Below are 22,959 nucleotides of genomic sequence, written 5' to 3'. Positions count from 1 at the left end.
AAACTCATGGATCTGTGCCAACATGGAAGGTGTTGGATCTTCTATGATTTGCAACCAACATTGGATCTCACAGCACTTCACACGTAACTCTATTATAGCAATTATCACACTACAGTATAGTTATATAATTACATGTCTATTATTCCCTATAGCCTGTGAGCTCCCTGAAGGAATGATTACATTTCTAGTCAGCTTGTTATCCCTAGCAGGGAGCATGAGACTGGCACAGAGTCGACGATTAGATACATGTTTATAAATTTTAATTGAATAAAAACTTTGACAGCATCATTTTAAGATTTACAGATGGCACAAAGCTGCTAGAATGTTGGACAGAATAAAAAAAAGTCTAAAAGTTCTTGACAAGCTGGAACAATAAGCCAGCGCTTACACAAGGAAATTTAATAGAGATATAAGTAATGTCTGGAACAAAACCAACTGTGGAGGAACAGAATGGAAGAGACCTGACTTAAAACAGCTGGGTGTTTGGACAGCATATCCAATATGAACCAATGGGGTGCTGTGGCACATACGATTGGCTTTAAGAGAAACATAGTGCCTGACAGGGGAGAGACTAGGGTTGCAGGTCAGACCCCATCGAGAGCATCACGCTTCTGCATACACGTTTTAAAGGGACCACAACAATTTAAAACTTGTTTAGAAGAAGGCAACAGAATGGTGATCGACTTGGAGATCATCTAGTATGGAAAGCAGCTGAAGCAATGAAAGATATTCAGCTTGGAAAAGGATCGTTCAGAGTATATAATAGCAAGTTTCACATTGCTATTGTGTAGGGAAGATATATTATTCATGGAGTATGGCTCCACAAAGCTGACCTGAATCAATCTGAGCAAAGACACAGAAAGTTAGATTTTGGTAAATTGTAATGATTGTGATCATGAAAGCTCTTCAAATATGGCATATAAACGTGCTTTGTGAGATACTGTGGTAGTATTCAGTTTGAGACTGTACAGCCACACCTCAGAGATTTGAAAAGAGCAAATTCCTTTCTGGTGTATCAAGTTTGACTAAGTAACACCTGATTTAACATGTATGGTTTCATTTTATTTTATAAGATCAAACAGCTATAACTCAGACTGCCATAACAGGCTTCAAATGACCTGTGGGACTCACTGCTGAAAGGAATTGCTACACAATGTTTCTGATGTTGTTTTTGAAAAGGATGGCTTGGGCCACTGCAGCAAATGCACCCACAACCCAGAGTGATGGCAGATATCTGTAGACACTGCCACGTCTTGTGTGGGTCACAACTCCCCAACACGCCAACAGGTATGGGAGACCTGCAACATCAGTCTAATATGTAGGTACACTGAAAAAGTATATAAAAATACATACGCGATCAAGAAGAATGAATTTCTAAACTCTGTAACCATACCCACCTTCTTTTTAACACCGAATCCCAGACTCATTGAGAACAATTTTCCCAGCAAAACACGTTGACTAATCAACTAATGCATAGTATATATTTAATATCCAATTTTTCAAGCTATCCTTCAAATACCTCCAACAGCCAGTTGCATCACCAGAGATACATATCTACATGTTTAATACTATTCAAATTCTAAGCAGAATTCAAAAGTGAATTAAATAAAATGTGACGTCTAGTACAACCTCAACAAGTCAATTTTTCAATGCATCTCAATGAAATGTAAAAATATCATCTGCTTTTTGTGACAAACAAGTCTGTGCCATTAATCATATGCTTCCAGCTGCAACAACTCACATTCAAATTAAAACCATGAAACAGCATCACAGTGTCAAGATTCACACAAACTGATCTTTTAACAGATTGTGAGAAAGAAAAAAAACACACAAAAATGCCACCATACATTAAAGGAAGAATCTGGAGAAAATGTTACACAATAAAAACATCTGAAAGAGCTTAAGCACACAAGCAGATAGAATTCTGGTTTTTGAACTGCACAGAAATAAATGTTAAACAAAACTCACAGCTTGTTCTTAAACAACGACTACATCATAAAAAATATTTCTTTTTATAGCCACAGGGCTGAGAGTTTTGCTGTTTATATCTCTCTCAGCATACAAATCCATAGTACTGCCAGGACTGTCCCCTCTGACTTTACTGGGAAGCCAGACAGGAGAGTCTGCCTGGGTTCCTTTCAGTTTAGTTCAGTGTGTGTCCAAAACTGGCCCAAGAATCACCTCTTCTTCAGTCACTACACTCTTGCCTGCCAGTTACACAGTGCCAAACATTTCCCTTCCAGCTACAGATATTAAAATGTTTTATTGTTTTAAAACTTGATTTAGAACTGCAGTAGATAACTTCTTTTGCTTTGGGCTCCCCCAGATCAGCAAGCTGTAGCAACGTTCAAACAGTGCACAGCATCCACTGTGCATTGAAAACAAGGGTGGTGCCAGCAACCACCAAAGTGATGTATTCTAGGTTAGCCATGGCAGACATGTGCCAGCCCCAAAGATTTCCTACGGTGCATACGTGGCAGTCCTGTACTTGCCCCTTTGTGTCCTCCTCTGGTGACCTGCCTTGTTGAACTCCCTGGACAAGTTTCCTAGGGAGGGACGCTATGCAAGGACATGTTACTCTGAGTCTTTCCTTTCTGCCCAGGGCCACACTGTATTTCTATGGGGCTTTACACTTCTAGGCTATAATCTGGCGAGCCACGATTTTTTTCCCAGCTGTCAGCTGACTTCTCTTTAAATGGCACCCTAGACCTAGCCTATCTGAGAGAAGAGCTACAAGACACATATGAAAGAGATAAAACACTGAAAACCCATACTAGTAAAAATTAAAATGTTAATTGCCATACCACCAATCGAAGTTAACAATTCAGCTTCTTCAATTAATAGGCCAAGATAAGACCAAGGTAGTTATCAAGATATAAGATATAAAGATAGAAGAGTAAGAATAGGAGCGTCCTCTCAAAACTTTCTCTGCTCTCACTCACTAGATTCCTCATCATATGCTCGTTATTTCTTTGCTCTCTTTCCCTCTTTCAGAGACATTTTGTCCCAGATGATAGACAAAGGAGTATATTTTAATTTCATAAAAGCCTATGAAATGTTTTCCCAAAGTAATTTAAGCTGAAGTTAAAGTTGTGTAAGATAGTTGCACATGATGGATTCCAGGTAATTTTCAAACCCAGTAAAATGGACTAGTATCCTTTTAAGAGAAGATGTTTTTAAAGAAAAGTAGGATGAGAAAATATGCAGAACACTGCCCTAAGACTTATAAAAGAGAATTTTAGAGCAGTGCCTTAGAAATGGTCTTGAAAATATTTAGCTAAATCGAATAACTTAAAATGTACTAAGGACTTCAATATTTAAAGAAAATTCAGAGTGAAACCTACAAAACTAATAATTATCTCATAATACTACAATTGATTTAATAAGACCTATAAATGTGTAAGTCTTTTACTTTATATGTAAGGTTTTTCATAAAGCAGAGAACAACTATATACTTAAAAGAGCAGGACCTCAGTAATAAATTAAATAAGAAATAACTAGCATCCACTGATTTTTGCAAAAGCACAGTGTCCACGGATGATTAAAACTGTGTTTCCCGGAAAATAAGACCTACCCCAAAAATAAGCCCCAGTTAAGATCATCAGCCAGACAGACGCACTTAATATGTTATGACAATGTTCCAGAAGATGACATGACTGTATTTGAATAAATGAAGATTGTTGTACATGAAAAAAATAAGACATCCCCTGAAAATATGCCCTAATGCATCTTTTGGAGCAAAAAATTAATATAAGACACGGTCTTATTTTCGGGGAAATACGGTGTAAGACCAGTCTTATTTTCAGGGAAACACAGCAGCACTTAGGTATTGGGGTGGTGCCCAAATCACAGTAACCTAAAATCCCAGCACCACTTTACAGAGTCTTTTTAACAGTATACAGCATGCAAATAATTGAACTGAAGTAAGCTAGCTCCTTTAAATCTGGGTGGCACTCAATGCTTCCTGCAAAAGGCAATGCAAAAAGGTTGTCCTTTATTTATTAAGAGGAAAACTGCAATATTTAACTTTGCTTTCAAAAGGTCTTATTTTGTGAAATCATGTCTTGAAGTATTAGGGGAGAAGGTTGTCCATTAGTCTCTGACAAAAGCTTTGGGAGATAAACCATTCAAAGCTTGCTAAGTTCACACCCTTACTCCCTGATGCAAATTAAAAAAAACAAAACAATCAAAACCTTTAATTGAGCTTTAAGTCAAATGGAGCAGAACAGTTTAGGGAAAGGCAGAATTAGGTGGAACTGAGCATTCAGAAATAATTATAACCTCTTTCACATTAGAATGAAAAAAAAAAAAAACCAATGGAAAGTGACCTACATAGTTTCTTGATTGTTTTTCCTTTTTCCTTCCACTGACTTGAAGAGAAACAAAATTCAGACACCTGAAGGAGAGAACACATGGGGTGGAAAGGTTCATCCAAGCAGAAAGCTCTGTTGTTTTAGTTCCAGGAAGTACCAGCACAAAGGAACGGCGAGGGTTCTATCTGGAGGACAAGAAGATGTTTAATACCTGAGACAAAAAGCATCACAAAATGAAGGGCAGGTTCCAAGGCTCAAAGCCCCAACACATCAAGCCTGCCTACAGAAGAAGAGAAGCCATTTAACCTTAAAAAGAGAAGGGAGGCAAAGTTAAAAAGCAAGCCATGGCAAAGGCTGACAACAGTTAAATATTTAGAAAACAAGAGTCTTCAAGGTATCTTGAAGGTATCCGGCCCTCATATGAAGTATTTGTTTTTGTCATTTATTTTACCCTCCATTGTTCTTCCTTCATGATCTGTAGAAACCTGGGACTCATGGGGATCTTTCCTCTCAGCTCCCTTGCATACATGGGCCTTTTCAAGTATTTGAAGAAATACAGAAAGTAATGTTGAAGAATATTTAAAAAGTAATTTCACCTAATACAAAGGTTCTTGTGCTCAGTATTGCTGTCTTTTATCCACAATATGATGTCTGATATATATATATGTTAAAAATTCCCTAGGGTAATTAATTTGATTTTTGTTTTTGCGTCCTCATCCAAATTTACACCAAGAATTAAATTTAGCTTCATGATAGTAACACGCACAACAAATTCAGAAAGGGAAAACAAGCTTTTAATGGAACTGTAAAAAAACAAATCTATATTTACCAGTTTTAGAGGATGAGGAGTAATCTACATTTCAGTTCTGAAATGTCTACTGCCACTAGCTGTCATCATTCTTATGCAGAATTAAGAAGACTACAAAGTCAAATGCTTTCAGTGTTTTCCAGCCCGAGACTCTTCCGATTTTCTATGGACACATGTAGAATCTAAAATGACTAGGAAATTTTGTTTAAAGCCTGTGCAGAGATACACCTACAAACTATGTATTTTTCTAGACTCTAGATTTAACGTATAATCATTTTGGATCTTAACACATTAACACTTTAATACACTTCCATCTGCTCAAGGAGAGAGAATGGCCCCACAACTTGATAAATATTTGCAAAAATAGACAAGTATATAAAAAAGAGTAACAACAAAGGCACCCATGTTTAAAAATTTAAATGTATCTATCTGACTATTATCTACCTTAAAATCCCACACTCAACCTGACAACTAAGCTCCCAAGAAGCTGCCTCTGCATTTTTTAACTTCCCAGTTTATATTAGATCTATCCTCACTCAATCTAATTAGTAAGAGGAAAAATTCATTGATATCTAAATCTATTTAGAGAATTTTGGAAGAAAAAGAAAGAAAACTGAAACGAAAAGATTAGCACTCTGCCTTTGAGTCCTTAAGGGTAGATTGTTTAATAATATGGTGATTCCGTCACCACCTCTGGTGGTACCACCAACTATGGTGTTGAGACAAAGGGGTTTATATTTATACACCCAAATTTAAAATACGTCACCATCTTAAAGAAAAAGAACATGGCAGCAGTGGCTCCCACTCCATAGAACTTACTGGGATCACTTGATGGCAAAGTACAGTGAGAGAAAATATATTATGTTCTACTCTCTAAGCCTATTATGTGTAGAATATTGTTACAGATAAACATACACATATCGGTTTCAACCAGGCATTTTGCTGGGACTTGCAAACTGAAACAAGGAAAAACGCAATTGAAAAATATAATACTTTTTATGCTTAAATAAGGTATGGCTGGAAAAGTTTAACCAGAGGTACAATCTGGATAGTGTAAGATCAGCTCAAGAAGAGAATATTGCATCCCTTTGATTTTGAGTATCCCTATGGAATGAACCACAACTGGTTTATTCTGAGAAATCTCTCTCTCTTTGTATACCGAATCTAACATATGTATTTCTTTGATTAATTGAGTGTTGCTGTACACAGCAACAGATCAATCTGTCTTCTTTTATTAGCACTGAGATTTTTAAAATCTACGCATTAAATTGACGGATTTGATAACATCTTGATCTTCGAGTTTTAAGTGCTTATGTATTTAATCTTAACAATTCAGCAAATACGATTATCTAGAAATTGATATTTTCCTGAGTCTCTTCCCAGTCACGTTTATCTTTTTTTAAACCATGAACGTTAACTTGGCTTTTTACAATAACTCCTTACTGGAAAGCAATCCAAGAAAACGGTCATAAGTGCTCCATAAAACAAACTTTCAATGATTTTTAACCTGACATGATTGAAAGAGTATCTTTTAATTTCTAAGGGCATAGAACATTTTTCATAGTTTCACTGTGGTAAAACTGACATATCATTTTGGAAGAAATTATACAATTTGATAAGTTTTGACATATGTGTGCATCTGAGAAACTATCACCACAATCAAGATAATAAGTGTATCCATCACCCCCCCCCCACAGACACACATTTTCTCCTAACCCTTTAATCCCTCCATGATACCCATCCCTTTGTCTCCTGTCCCTATCCCTCAGGCAGTCACTGAAATACTCTGTCACTAAACACTACATTGTGATTTTTAGAACTTTATATAAATGGGATATAAATTTATTGCAGATTGGGAATACTACGTTATATGTTCCACTTTGTCTGGAATTACTTTGAGATTCATCCATGTTGTCGCATGTACCAATAGTTCTCTCTTTTTTATTACTGAATACTACTTCATGGTATGAATAAATTACAATTTGTTTATCTATTCACCAATCAATTACATTTGGGCTGTTTCCAGTTTTGTACTATTACAAATAAAGTTACTATGCACGCTTGTGTACAGGATTTTGCGTAAACATGAGTTTTCATTTCTCCTAAGAGTAGAATGGCTTCATTACAAGATTGGTTTACATTTACCTTAAGAGACTGCCAAACTGTTTTCCAAAGTGGTTACACCATTTTACATTTCTACTAGAAGTGAATGAGAGTTCCAGTTCTTCTACATCCTTGTCAACACTTGATATATTCAGGCTTTTTAATTTTGGACATTTTAAAGTGTGTGTGGTTATTTTAATTTGTATTTCCCTAATGACTAATGATGTTGAGCATGTTTGCATGTGCTTATTTACTTTCTTTGTATTTTCTTTGATGAAGCATCTGTTCAAATTTTTTGACCATTTTTAAGAGTTGCTTTTCTTATTGAATTTTGAGTGCCCTTTATATATTCTAGAGACAATTTCTTTATTAGATATATGATTTGCAAATGTTTACCTAGCCTATAGCTCATCTTTTCATTCTCTGACAATGTCTTTCAAAAAGTAAGTCTTTAAGTATTTCAAACTCCAACTTACCAATTTTCTTTTTATGGATCACACTTTTGGTGTCCTATTCAGGAAATCCCTGCCTAACCCAAGGTCACAAAAATTTTCTCCTATGTTTTCTTCTAGAAGTTTTATAGTTTCAGGTTTTATATTTAGGTCTAGGATCTATTTTGATATAATTTTTGTACACTGTATGAGGTTGGAGTACTTTTAAATTTTGTTTCATATGTCATTATTTTTATCTACTTGCTATTAATTTCTAATTTTCCTGGATTTTAGTCAGAAAACATTATACATGGTCATGTGTACAAAAATTATCTGTGTATTTCAAAAGAATATGCATTTTCTATTTGAGTATAAAATTATATGTAATTATGAATTAGATGAAATTTGTTACTGGCTATTTAAATCCTTCATATATTTTTATTTATTTGATCTGTTGTCTTCTGAAAAAAGTATGGCTAAATTCTTCCATTGATTATGAATCTGTTGACTTTTTCTTATATTTTTCTTTGTTTTCCTTTATATAGTTCACACTTATGTAGTTAAATATGTAAAAGCTTATGATTACTCAGTTATCTTAGTGTATCTCTTTTATTCCAGTAAATACTCTTTGCTTTGAATTTCATTTCATCTGATATTAACATTGCCTTCATTTCAATAGTCTTTTCTTGGGATATCTTTCCTATTCCTCTATTTTTAGCTTAATGCATCTTTTAGCTGTAGAACTGTCTCTCATCACTAGATTTAGCTGAATATGTTATAATTATTTTTATGCCACTCATATTATAAAAGGGGAATTTAATCTATTTACAGTTATTGTGATTACTGATGTATATATAGATAGTACCAATTTATCATAACTTTTTTTTTGGTTATTTTGTTTTGCTATTTCTTTCCATTCTTGCATTATTATTTTTGCATTTTGCTGAATTTATCAAATAACCTTTGTTTTCTATCTTTACAGTGTATTCTCTTTCTTAAAACATTTCTTAAAAAGAGTTCTCATGAAAAAATTCACATGATACAAAAAAAGCAAATATTGTAATTGATCCCAGAGAACTATCATTCAATTCTCTAAGACAATTTATTATATTAATTGAATATGTAAGCTTTCAGATACTTTTTACAAAAAAATGTATATATATACATCATCCTATTTTATTGTTGTAGTGCTTACCCTTAACACTTAAAAAAATACGTATTTAAACTTCAAATTTTCTTTTGTTAACTACAATCTACTTTCTAAATAAGAAAATGATATAGTTTCCTGGTTCTTTCTCTTTACCTGACTCTGCCAGCTCCCATATTGAAATCACAAATAATGCTATTTCTTGTGTGTGTGTTTCTAATGATTAAAATTAATGGTTTCTTCACAATATGCCTAGGTATGGGTCTTTTCTTGGCAATCAGAGGGCTCATTAAATCTGAATACTCTTTTTTTCATATGGAGCCTCTTTGTCTTTGATTATTTTATTCTCTCCAGTTTCTCTTTACTCTCCTTTTAGAACTCTTCTTAGAGGGATGTTTGAACTTTTATAACTATTACTTGTTTCTTAGATTTTCTCTCATACTTACAAAATATTCCTTTTGCAAAGCATTCTGAGAAAATCCCCTAGCTCAATCTTGAAATTTCAATAATTTACAGCTGAGTTGTGTCAACTGACATTTGCATTTAAAAATTTAAAGTCAATTTTTAATTTCCCAAGTTCTGTGTTATATTCTTTTTCATTAATACAAAACCTTCCTTCCTCTCCCTGAATGTCTTCTTCTGATCACTCTATTATCTCTATGTCCTTGGACATTTTTTCTTCTGACTTTTGATTGGGTGTCTTTCTTTCATGGTGTTGATTTTCCTCATTATTGTGGTGTGTCATTATTATATGCTTATCTTTTGTTTGAGAATTTCTGTTTGCCAGCTCTTTTGTTTATCACTGCTTGTTTCCAGTAATTAATAGGGGTAGATAAGTTGCTTGTCTCCTGTGTGTGTGTGGGCTTTCTAACCCACCTGGCAGTTGGTACATTACTGGGCAGTGCCCCGCCTCTCTGAGTCCAGCACCCACATTCAAAGATTTAGTTTGTGGGTAAACACAGCTGCTATCTACTACCTAACACAAGGAGAGAGGAAAAATAAAGGCAGAGCTCCAAACGTAAAGCCCCAATTAATAACTCTGATAAGCTCCTTGATTAATAATCCTGATGAATTCCCCTTTTATTTCATGTTTCTATTGTCTGTACCCAAGTTTTGTCTTGCTTTCCTTTAGTTATTATAGATTTAAATCTATCTTTGTTATAGATTTAATTTATTATTGTTTGTCTCTTTTCTAATATACTTTGTCATTTCATGAAATTTTGGCATAGGAGAGTGAATAGACACATTTAAAGAAATCTACCTTCAATTTTTCCTTCACAAGGGCTTCACCTATTTGTATTTAAAAAGTAATTGAAACATAAAAAAAGTAATTTATACAATAAATTCTTCACATTATTACTTCTCACAATGATGCCATTAATATCAGTGAATTTCAAGATTCAAACGATCGATGATGTTCAATAGAGCCTTCCAACAATACTTTGGACCTTAAGAAATTAAAAGCAACAAATTGTGATGCCTCAAAACAAATCTAACCAGTTCTATTTTGTTCAGCTGAAGGAAATTGCAGAGAATCAACCTAGTCTGGTAAGTGATGCATAGCTACAAACATTATATTATATTATATTAAATTATATTATATCAAATTATATTATATTACCTCTTCCAACAATTGTTAACTTGCCATTCCAATTACAGGAATCTAGTAGAGCTGTTCAATTTTTTTCTGAGGACTTCCATAATGATTAAAGCCATTATCATTCTCCCATCAAAATATTCAAAGAAATGGGCTCACAGGAGTGTGTGTGTGTGTGTGTGTGTGTGTGTGTGAGAGAGAGAGAGAGAGAGAGAGAGAGAGAGAGAGAGAGAGAGAGTTGGGGGCAGGGGGCAGGGACTGTATCCTCTGGGCCTGGCATATAGTTAGTGTTCATTCAATATTCACTGAAATTAATTCAACAAAACAACAATTTGCTTCTTAAGGGGCTGGCATTAGTCTAGCATATAGAGGTATAATTTAGCAAGTTTCCTTCCAGCTTTGAACTACTGATATATTTTATACCACAATACCATGAACCTTAAAGATTACAGTGTGTTTTTCAATTCTTCATAATTTTATTGGCTGGTATGATAAATACTATAACAGGATTTAGTACAACGTGCAATTGAAATCTTAAAAAAAGGACAAAGGAGACGTCACAGAGGAAAAGACAGTCTAGGTAAAGGAAGAGATGAGACATAAGTCAAAGAGGTGATGGTGGGCTCGGTTTATGGATGGCACAAAATTGGACCCACTGTCACCTCCATAACTTCTGTCCCATCTTTTCCTGTTCCTAGAGTTCCTTTTCCTCTGTGCTATCTCCTTCGTTCTTTCTATATAATCCTAATTGCATCTTGTACTCAATCCGGTTATATTAGGTTGGTGCAAAAGTAATTGCGGTTTAAAGGGTTAAAAGTAATTGCAAAAACCGCAATTACTTTTGCACCAACCTAATAGTACTTCCCATATCAAACTGTAATGCTCGTCAAAGTAAATAACACAGTGATAATAATATTGTCCAGTTCGTATTAGTTGTTATTTTATATAAGGATAGCCTGACTCATACTGTGTTTCCCCGAAAACAAGACCTAGATGGACAATCAGCTCTGATGCATCTTTTGGAGCAAAAATTAATATAAGACCCGGTATATATTATATTATATTATATTATATATTATACTTGGTCTTATATTATAGTAAAATAAGACCGGATATTTTATTATATTACATCATGTCATATATCATATTCTATAAGACCTGGTCTTATAGTAAAATATGAGACCAGGTCTTATATTAATTTTTGCTCCAAAAGACAAATTAGAGCTGATTGTCCGGCTAGGTCTTATTTTCGGGGAAACACGTACTATACACACAAAAAGAAAACTATGAGATTTATTGAAATGTCCACTGTACAAAAAAAAAATTGAGGAAGTGAAAGTTAAAGGATGATAGAGATGATAATGCATTCTAATCCTGCACAGTTGTTAGACATGAGTGGCTCTATAGTTTCTAGGTGACACAGCAAAGTAGATACTCTGAGTTTCAAGATAAAAACTAAACTAGTTAGTTGTGTTATACCAAACTGGAGAACACTTAGCATCCTCAGTTGCTATAAAAGAAAGCAGCCTTGGAAAAGTTAAATCCCTTGCCCAATGTCCCAGAGCTTGTTTTGTTAGCGGAAAAAACTGGTCTCTTGACTTCCAGTGCTGTTGCTGCAATACCACGCTGAAACCAAATACACAATGAAAATTAGTTGCTATTATGGCAACCCCTGGGAGAAACAGAAATACCTATTCCCTTGTGAGGGATGAGAAGTTAAGCTAAGAACCCAACACAAACGTGCTATGAGCAAGTTTGGTAGAGCCGTAAGATATGAAATGACCTGATTGCCCCTAAAGAGGAAACAGTGGTTGAGGCAGCAGCCTCAGTGGCATATGAGATCCCTATTGCCAAGGGGGGTGGGTGGGGTTAAAAGGCCAGGAAACTAGTTTCTAGAACATTCTATACGTATGTATATAGTCATAGAAGAAGCGATTATTAAGTGCTATACAAACTATGACTGGGAAGACAAATTTAAAAAAAGTCCTAGGGCACTTCTCCAGAAGAAAACAAAAATTAAGGTCAGGTCTACATCAGCCAGTAACAGACTTCTGGGCCCCTAGATTCATTTATTTGGCTCTGCTGAATATTTGGCTCAGTTTTCCCTTAGCAAGTGTAAAAAACGCTTGAACACCACCACCCTGGGATCCTGTTCAACCAATTTAGATAGCTGTGGCCTTTTAACTCACATCCAAGTGACTTGGCTTTATACCAATATCATTTCCCCTACTATAGCCTAAGCCTAAGTGAGAAAGTACACAGCTCAGAGAGCCAGGAGTTAACTGGCTGCTCCCAATCCAGAAGGGTCTGGTTCTTTTCCTAGATAAGGAAACAATACTATATCAAGAAGTTTCAATCATTCAATATTATATATCACACTGGATCCACACCTACAAAAAGAGAATTAGTGGAAATATCACTGTCTATTCTTAAAGCATCTCTCTTGAGGAGCTTTAGGCAATTTAACTTTTCTTTTCCAGCCCAATCCCTTGGGAAATAAGTAGTGATGATTTATTAAAACTTACATTTTGCAGATAAGAAAACAACAAGAAGTTCAAATGCAGAGAGGGACAAAGTGTCTTGAGGCTACACTCTACTTGCTGAACCACATTTCTTCCTTGTAATTGTACAACAGATGCAGAATACGCACATGTACTTGTGTGTAGCTGACCTCAGTTTAGCTTAGAACAAGGTCGTAAGGAATTCTGTGGATCTGCCCTTATATTGGCCCCCACTCTGTGCTGTCATGTTCCTTTGCCAGGGACATGGTTTTTTGTCACCTCCCCCATAGAAACTCATGTTCAGAGATATCTAAAACAGTTTTGGACAGCAAGTTGCTTTCTCCTACACCAGCAAGCAATCTAGGCAACTTCAGTTGTCCCCAAAGCAATGTGGCCATAATAACTTCTTCAAATCCGTCTGCCTCTACTGTTTCTTTTTCAAATACACAACCCGTTTATTGGTTCACATTGTCTTGATTCCTCTTCTGTCTTTGTTGTATAGCATGACTCTCAGAGCCAGTGAGTACATTAAATTCATAGGTATTTAGTTGGATTATTTTATTTACTTTTCTATGCATTGGGGATCTTCCAGTAAGAACCAAAGAACCTACTAGACAAATTTTCAAAGAGCTGTAAACACTTGGATTATTTTTTTAAGAGGACATGGTAGTCGAGATATGGGGGGAATAATCATAATATACATAGAACTGTGAAAACAAATCAGATGAAATTTAAAGAGCTATTCTTCCCTCTGAAATAAGTTTTAATAAAAGATTCTGAAGGAAGAAAGCTTTATTTTCGAGAAAGACATCAAATGGCCTGGGTACAAAAAGCAGAAATTAAAAGAAGCAGGCAGCAGTGCCCCCCACGTTGCCTGTTAAGAAGTTTGCCCTGCACAGTTTCTGGAGAAATTAAGAAATGCAAATAACCTGGACAGATTAACAGCACCCGAAGATAACTAGCAGGATACAAAGAAACAGCACCTTTCACTAGGAGGAGGCCTATTCCTCCAGGCAAACAAAGAAACAGGACAGAGTCAACATCTGTTTCATATAACAGCTTGGCTGCTGAAAGAAGCAACCTTTAAAAAAATGGCTTAGCTGACAATCCTCAGAAATCATTCAATCACTATTGCATGGGCTGAAGTAAATGGTAAATGAATACAACTTGTACTTTCCACACTACCCTCAGCGCCTTCTGAAAAAGAAAACTTGACTTTTCTTTAGAGAAAAAAAATAAAGCACAAACAAAAATCTTCATGAAGTTTCCTTTTCATTGACAACTAGCAACAATACTGGAGCCTAAAAGACAGCTAACTGCTTTTGAGCTTTCCTTTGCTTTTCCCAGTGACAACTGGAAAGACAAGACTGCCAGAGAATACACTGGGTGGTTGGGATGTGGGGGGCAGGGGGGAAGATGAAAGGACAATTCAGACACAACCATTAGATTATTAGAGGAAGAAAACAAATCATTTGATAAAGCCAGTCATGCTTTCAGAATTCAATTAGGGAAAGAAAAAGAATATTATGATGTCTGGATCCTTATCAATAAATGGTAACAAACCAAATGTGTTAAATGAAATTTTCCTCTCTGGAGTCTATCAATTTACAAATTAAATTTCAAAATCAAGAGAAAAACATCCACGTAGCATAAAAATCTGTTTGTAGAATTAAGAACTGGAAATTTCTAAAATGAAAAATTGTCAGAGCTGTGATATCACGGCTGTGTGACCACGGCTTTCAACTCGGCTAAATGCCAGATGCTTCACTCGCCTTAGTAATGTGGTTAAAATACATAAGCCAAACAGAATGAAAGCTCTATGATAGACGGAAGAGATTTTTCAGGTGGAACTTGAAAACAGAAGGAAAGGTGGTAAGGTGGAGAGGGACAAAAACATTTACTATTAATGTGTGTGTAGTGCCAAAAAATATGCTGGGCAGCTAACCAAAAGATTTCCTTCTCAGTGACCTTTCAGCTTAACCAGGTATAACGCAATGAAGAAAAACATCCCTTGTCTACGCAGGAGAGAGGCAGGACTGCAAAGAGAAAAGCAATCAATACGTGATTTGAGTTCTTTTTAAAGACCTTGGGATAAACGCTTTATTGAAAGGTATTTTTCTGTGGGGGGTTGAGGGTGAGGTTGTAATTATAATAAAAATAAATCTTCCAAAAATGTTAGCCATGGGCCAGACGATCTCTCTAAGTACTTTACCTAACATTAACTAATTTAGTCCTCACAAGGATTATATGATGTAGGAACCAGTATTATTACATTTCACACATAACGAAATAGAGATGCAGGAAAGTGGTCTTGCCTAGAATCATATAGAATGGCTGGGCTTTGAAACAAGTCAATAGGAGTAAAAAAACTGTTTTGAAAGATTAATCCTTCCAACTATCCAGGATCCTGCTAGGTGTCTTGCACACCATCCAGAAAAATAAAAATAATACAGCAAGACAAGCAGAGTAATTAATTAAAACTAAAAATGAAAGAATTTAGACTAGTTTCAACAGAACTTCCCAAATGCAAGCAATATATACTGCAGAATGTCCTTCATGGGAATCAGAACGAACCCTCAGTATTAAAAGATATTAAAAAATCCCTTATGGAGGGGATTAACCTAGAAATTTGTTCTAGGCCTATAAGAAGTACTATTTGGCTTTTGTCAAGGAGAGAAGTACACAACAAGAGTCTCCCCTTTCGTCCATTAGCTAGTCTAAGTAGGGACTGTGCTTGTCTTGACACCATAACCACTATCACTTTCTAGAACTCTCCCTGGCATATTATATGTACTCAGTTGGATAAATTAATTAGAAAGAATAAAAGAATATGAAAAGGACATGTTTGTGAAAGAGTCTAGATAGTCTGGAAAGTTGAGGTAAGACTCTGATTCAGAAGGTAGTCTTGAAGAAATCAGAAGAGGGAAGTACTAGAGTCAGAACCGTAACTGAATAAGAGTTTGACTTGACAGACCTCTAAATAAGGAGTAAGAGACAGAAAACAAATGAGAAAAGCAGTTGCAACATAGAGATTAGGTTTTATAAAAAGTTTTGAGCAGAAGAAAGTAAGGCGTTCCTGTTTTATCAGTATAGTGTTAATGAAATGAAAATAATGACAACATGTGAAGACTTTAAATTGTGTTTATAATAATGATAAAAACAGCAGCAGATAACATGTGGGAGCACTTCTCTTGTGCCAGGTACTAGACAAAATATTCTTTGTATAGAGTACACTAGTTAAGAGTAAGCTCTCAGATTGACTCCCACCTCCTTCTCCAAATAACTTTGAACAAGTCAATCAATCTGTCTAGGTGTCCTGGGTCCCATTATCTGTGAGATAATAACAGCATGAAGTTAGAAAGATTAAATGACAATGGGGGAGGGTACGGAAATGGGAATAAGGAAAAATAGAAAAAGAATGTTTAGAGTTCCAATTTCACATAAATATATTCCACCTGGATGTGATAGGCAAATTGAGGAGAGCGAGTCATTCGCAAAATAGAGAAAACAGAATTCGCCCATGTGACCACCAGGCTGGACTGATTATATCATCCCTAACCTTGTACTTATCCTCCCCATCCCAATTTCATTATTTTAAAAATATTATTGATTTCAAATATTTGTTTTCATGAAAGTCTCCATCACTGAACCATGAGTTCCTTGAAGACAGGAAATGTGTTTTAAGTATCTTTTATTCCCAGCCCCTAGAATCCTGCTTGCCACACAATTGTGCTAGAATGATTGCGTGACTGATCGGAAAAGACCATATGAGAAATATTAATGTGAATGAGAAGTATATAGGTTTTTAGGTGAAAGATGTAGGAAACACTCTCATAAAAGAAAAAAATTGATAAGAACATAGAATTATATATGTGTATATGTTATACATATAAATTTTATATATACAGCGGGTGCTAAAAATGTATACACATTTGAAGAAAGGAAAACAATTAAAATTGTAATACTCAATATATACTGATAAGAAAAGGTGAATACAAGTCACGTTTGACTTCTGCAGTTACCAGAGGTGTTCAAAGTGGTTGTCATCAGCGTAATTTTAATACAGATTTTTCCTTTCTTAAAATGTGTATACATTTTTTGTCACCCTCTGTATATATATAAACACCTATCAGTTATGTGTACAGACATAAACTTTATCATAAGTCCATTGGTCATTGTTATTTCACTCTATACCATTTCTTCTTTCTAGATGAAGAGCATAAGTTCACACCTGTCCCTCCTTTGAAGAAGTGAGAAATTTAACTGAAGGTTGAGGCGGGGATGATGGAGAGCCTTGGAATGATCAGAAAGGGTAGAGGAAGGAGTTAGCAGGGAGGAGCAGGGGCCATGCCAACCTCCTGAATTAAGGATAAACCGAATTATTTGAGCATTCCGCACGTCACCAGTGTTGTGGCTCTCAGTATCTGCTATCTTCATACCCATCTTCGTGGGCTTCTCCCTTGATTTCAGAATTTTCTTCTGGATTGACAACCCAATTGAACTCCAATTAAAGCTGTCTTCTGAGCAACCCTCTATTAGTGAATAAAGGTTTCATATCTTCACAGACTCTTTCCTCCTGAACTTAGAAGTCCACGGTCAACCAACCTCCTCTCACACAACTTGATTCCAGTAGGTCATAATTCTCACTAAATGCCACCCACCTTAAATTGGGAGGAGCTCCTTTGTATGTAAGGTAATACTCTAAATCCTAGAAAAGCTACTCTTTACATATGTTAGCCTACTTTACATGCATTCTTGGGTGAGACATAACCCAGTGCCCAGGCCTATTCCAGGCAGAGTAGTCCCTTAAAAAATATGTGTTAAATAAAGGAATTAGTGAATGAATCATCAATGAGTGAATGCCTGCCACTGCTTGCGTCTGAGCATGTGACACCCGATACACAACTTGTACTCAAAAAATCACCTTCTCCTGAGACAGTCGCTCAACTGAAAACAACTATTAAAATTGAGGGGATATAATACCATATGCCAAATACTATATATCATTAACTTGGAACTAATGTACTTGTCCAATCCCTGAAGCTATATCTTTTTCCTATGTCTCAACCTCATCACAGAATAGGTGTGAATTAAAATATTACTGCCAAATGCTATGGTATCCTCTCTATTTCAGCAACCATCAGGGCACAGTTTTTTTCAGCAAAAGAAGACAGATTCCCACCTTACACACCCCTGTCCTCTAATGTGGTCTTTAATTATACAGTAAGTCCTATTAATGTCCTCAACATGTTCTTGGAACTGCAGCAAAACAATGTACAATGAAACCAATTTTACCGTAGGCTAATTGATATAAGCAGGAGTTAAGTTCCTACAGCACCTCATCAACATTATAACAAAACAACACCACTAAACAAAACTATGTTATTTGAGGACTTGCTGTACTGAATTTCACTGGCACAAAGTCAAGGCTGTAAAAATTCCTTGAAGTGTTCACTTTTTAAAAATTGTCCAGATACATTCACTATTTATATCACCCAACTAAACATCTATAATAAATGCCTTGTCAATTAATCAAGTTTCTTACATCTGGAGGGTGTTCAACAAAATTTCTATGTCTAGCCTAATAATAAAATACTAAGTATCAACCATGTTTAAAACCAATAGAATTCTCAATCCATACATTTTGATTCCATGGACTTTCACAATATGTTCTCGGACTATAACACTATGGTCACTGAGAAACAAGAGACACCAGAAACCACAAGGTAATACTAATCTACTCAACTTAAAGGAACATAAGTCTTTTAAAAACTTTACATGGAAAAATTATTCTATTACAAGAACATTCATGTTTTATGATTTTTGTAGTCAAAATGACAAAACCAAATGTCTTAAAGGAAAATCAGAATTTAGCAACCATGGCTGATTTTTAACATTAATGCTGTAAAAGTCAAAGTTAGCTATAAAACAGACTGACAGAAGTAAAGTCGTCCTAGATATAGCTCTCTAAAACAAACACATGAAAAGATCAGCTAATACATTATGAGTTAAAAATAAGAAGGCATCAAACATTATTAAAATGACAAAAAGTTTAAGTTTCAATTTCTTCAAGTTGAAAAAGGTCACAGTTCTAATGAGCTTGAAAAAAAACAGGGTAAGGTCAATATCACAAAGTAACTAAAGAGAGAACAGAACTTTCTTCTAACTCATTAAACTCACCAATATTATACTGAACTTCAGAGCACTTACCATTTTCCTGTGCGATTCGGAATTTAGTAGGTTCACTGAATTGACTGATTTCGTTGTTAACCTATTTACATGGGTTAAGACCCTGACTGACATAAAACACAATAAAAAAATTGCAGATAGTGAGGTTAATGAAGACGGAGTGATGTATAGTTTGGAGTACAGCCTATCAATGAATGTGCTTGACCAGCAAAGAACCCATTGGCAAAGATTTATTATCAGAACAAATACACTCTACAAAGATTTGACACAATAAAACCCACAGTATAAATAAAAACCTCTCTAAAATATAGGTCTTTGCCCTGCATGGTGTATAGCTTAGTTTTCTATGATTATGTTAAATTCTCTTGATATTTTTCATTCAAGAATAAATTTTTGAACAAGTGAAACCGAAGAGTATAGTGTATGAAATGGCACTAGTAGTATAGGTCTTTAAATCATACAGAAGAAAACAAAGTTTATATTTCTTACAACTCTTCAACAACCTTTAAAACATATATAAAGAAGAGCAAATATTTCTAGAAAATGTATTATCAAGAGAAAAGGTAAAAATGAATCAGCTACTACAATAATAAATCATTCTTTTAATTACATGTAACACATTAATACCAAATTAGTAAAAGTTAAAGCTAGACATAGAAATGATTTAAAATGTTATACCTCCAAGTTCTTTTACATTCAAGATGGCATTCTGGAATGGCACTGCTTTTATACTAAAACCTAAAATTAAAAAAAAAAAAAAAAAAAAGAATTAGCAATAACTTCTAAAAATGCAGAAGATGCTCAAATCCTCTTTCTTAGGCAGATTAAGACTTACTTTTCACAGATCATATTTATACTAGAAACACATACTTACCAAGACAATTGATAACCTGCTATTATCTTCTACATTTTCCAAAACATAGTTGTGTATGAGTATTACAGCAAAATATAACTCTTTTCTTAAAAATACTGCCTTATTCTTTAATTAATATATAATGTCACTTTGCAAATTTTATTAATTGTAAGAAAGAAACTTGGAAGTATAGACAAACTTCAAAAAAAAATTAAATCTACTGGGACCTTCGCATCTAATTCCTAAAGTTAATTTTCTCTCATATGTAACTCAGCAACCCTAGAGATTAAGGCACCTAAACTCTAACCATCTTATATTATATTTACACAGTATTTATGTTAGTGTTTTCTTTTAAGGACATGGTTAATGTCATACATATTTTTCTTAAAAGCACAATCATAATTATCCATTTATGCAAGGCAATTATTTTATAATATATGCAATATATGATTTCAATTATAAAATATTCAGAGTATAGTTTTATAATTAACTATGCATTTAGGATTTACCTTGATGTGCATGTGTGCAGGTGTATAGCTATCTGCACACTCACATATATTACATAGTCAATCAATTCAGTTGTAACACACATGAGTGTGCATATAGCTATAAAGGCATACATGCACACATGTAAACAATACCGAGGGCGCCAAAAAAATTATATAAGTGGACACTTTGGTCCACGTTGCTCAAGCAGTAGTTCGCCGTAATCTGGACGCTGATGGTAACCACTTTGAGCACCTCTTGTAATTTCAGAAGTCAAACGTCACTTGTATTCATCTTGTTATCGGTATATATTGAGTATGACAATTTTAATACAGTTTTCCTTTCTTAAAATATATATACATTTTTGGGAGCATCCTCTGTATATACACTAAATATTTCTGAAAGGATCCACAAGAAATTAAATGCCTAGAAAGGTAAAAAGATATAAAGCATGATGTGCAGAAGAACAATTCTTTTACATGGTGTGCTTTACTTTATGAAAAAGAAAATAAAAATGTGTCTTTTTATATTCGACCCTATCATTACTACTCCTTTGTTGTATATTTTCCTAGTGCTTTAAGATTCTATATATTACCTTCCACTTATGGTAGTGAATATCATGTAATAGTTAAAAAGTGACTTTGGAGTCTGACAGAATAACGTGTTTAAATGAGTTTTGTGACCGGGCAACCTACTAGCCCAGGCTTCCACCGTTTGTAGACTGGGAATGATAATATCTCCTTTAGAGTTGTTGTAAGAATCAGATAATGTATGCATTATGTTTATCACAGTGCCTGGTACAACAAATACGCATGTAATATGACTGCTGGCATTATATTTCAATTGATATTTTATTGTTGAAGGTTTAATCATTAGGTATGCATATCTTCTACAAGCCTGATTATATACTCATAAGATGGAAATCCTGGGTGCTCATTTATTAATCTAAGTACTTAGATGGAGCTGTCAATGTTACCACTGAATGAAAAGTACCTTTGTTGGAGTGTTGGAAGTGTGAACAGCTGAAATTTGCTGTACAGAATGTAAATATTCATTGGGTTCTCTAAGAATCTCCCAAAACATACCCTTCCTGTGTGGCTTTACTGCAGACTGACACAGTGGGCATAGCATGATGGTTAATGATGCGTGCAGGAATGAGGAAGCAGCCCCATGGGGCTGAAACACTGCCATATACCTGGGCCCGCAGGAAAGCCTCTCCAGGTGTCTGGCCTCTGGGGAATTCAGGTAAGCCAGTGCCAATCATATACTCCTGCTGGCACTGAAATTCGCCTGCAGGAGACTTGGATGCTCGAATGGATCTACCTATCTCAGAGGAGTGTATATGGATTAAAAGGCAATGATTGTGAAATCCTGAAGACGCAAAGCCCCATGCATATACTGATTATGTTCAGGACAACTCAAATAAGGATTTTCCAGAGAAATGGGACAGGCCCCAACCCTGAAAAAGAAACCAGTCGTGAAGCACACCAGCAATGTTTCATCTGCTCTGATTCTTCAAAACTGACAATACGCAGGCACCCAAAAGGAAGTAATATCCTTCCAGAAATTGCCACACCCATATGCAAAATACTACTTTTGAAATGTATTATTCCAACAGGCGGATTATATCACTGTTACTGTCTTTAATCCCTGCACAGATTTCATAATAAATTGAATACAAAAATGTCCTCAAATGTCCACGCTAAGGAAAGTAACCTAACAATGTTATTTATAGGCATATAAATGTTTCTGCAAAATACTCATAAATGTTTTCTCTCCAAATAGAACATGTGTGGCTAGATTTATACTGCAAAGGTATATACAGTCTTCCATTTTGCTGTCCTCGTATTATTTTTACAATAAAGCTGTGGTAATTAATGTTCAGAGGACAAAGCCCAGATGATCAGTCCAGAAAGTAAGAAAATGTACTATTCATGGAAAATAAATACTATTTTTTCTATTTCAGTCATTCTAAATGTTTACAAGGATTAAAGTGAATTAAAATTTAAAGATATACTTTCAGTTCACCAGAAGGGCAATGGAGAAGGGTAACCATCCGATCAACTATATTTTATTCCTTTACATTGGGTTAGATGAGGTCAAGAAGGGAAATTAGTATTTAGTAGGGATACAAAGGTCAAACCTTAAAGGGTTGTTTTGAGGAATAAAAGCCACCAGATAGCATGTGGGTCTACAGCAAGAATGCCTGGGTTCAAATTCTGACTCTACCATTGTTAACTGTTTGCCCTCTGTGTCTCAGTTTCCTCATCTGTAAATGAGAATAGATGGCACTCAGTGCTAAAAAGTGTTTTCTATTTTTTTAAATAAATAAAGCTAAAACACCAGAACACTCATGGTCACAAAGTGACTACTAGATGCTTTCTCCCAGCCATGATCGCGTGCGTCCTCAAGCTCTGATATGTTATAAAAGCATTAGTAAATATGAGAGTTGCTGTAGTAGCCATCAAAAACAAACATTTATTGAGGACTTTAATAGACTAAATATTTGTAGTGGTCCTTAACAGTTCCTT

At 35.1% G+C, this 22,959-nt stretch overlaps 1 protein-coding gene and 1 non-coding gene across 6 annotated transcripts in view; both read right to left on the bottom strand.

The window, feature by feature from the left end:
• The window catches only part of ARL15 (ARF like GTPase 15), a 381,079-nt gene that overhangs the window by 208,188 nt on the left and 149,932 nt on the right, over nucleotides 1-22,959 (bottom strand). For all 5 annotated transcript variants that reach the window (XM_074328945.1, XM_074328946.1, XM_019756149.2 and 2 more), the window contains one exon: nucleotides 19,768-19,827. In XM_074328945.1, the coding sequence (XP_074185046.1) occupies nucleotides 19,768-19,827 (60 nt within the window). The remainder of the gene's footprint in view (nucleotides 1-19,767; nucleotides 19,828-22,959) is intronic.
• LOC141570857 (U7 small nuclear RNA) lies at nucleotides 13,479-13,542 on the bottom strand. Its single transcript, XR_012495302.1, has one exon. It is a non-coding gene; the product is annotated as a U7 small nuclear RNA (small nuclear RNA).

This window comes from Rhinolophus sinicus, linkage group LG03, assembly GCF_036562045.2.
Source record: "Rhinolophus sinicus isolate RSC01 linkage group LG03, ASM3656204v1, whole genome shotgun sequence".
In the NCBI taxonomy this organism is placed as follows: Eukaryota; Metazoa; Chordata; class Mammalia; order Chiroptera; family Rhinolophidae; genus Rhinolophus; species Rhinolophus sinicus.
The sequence above is the reverse complement of the archived record's forward strand: the minus strand, read 5'-3'. Positions and strand labels throughout refer to the sequence as shown.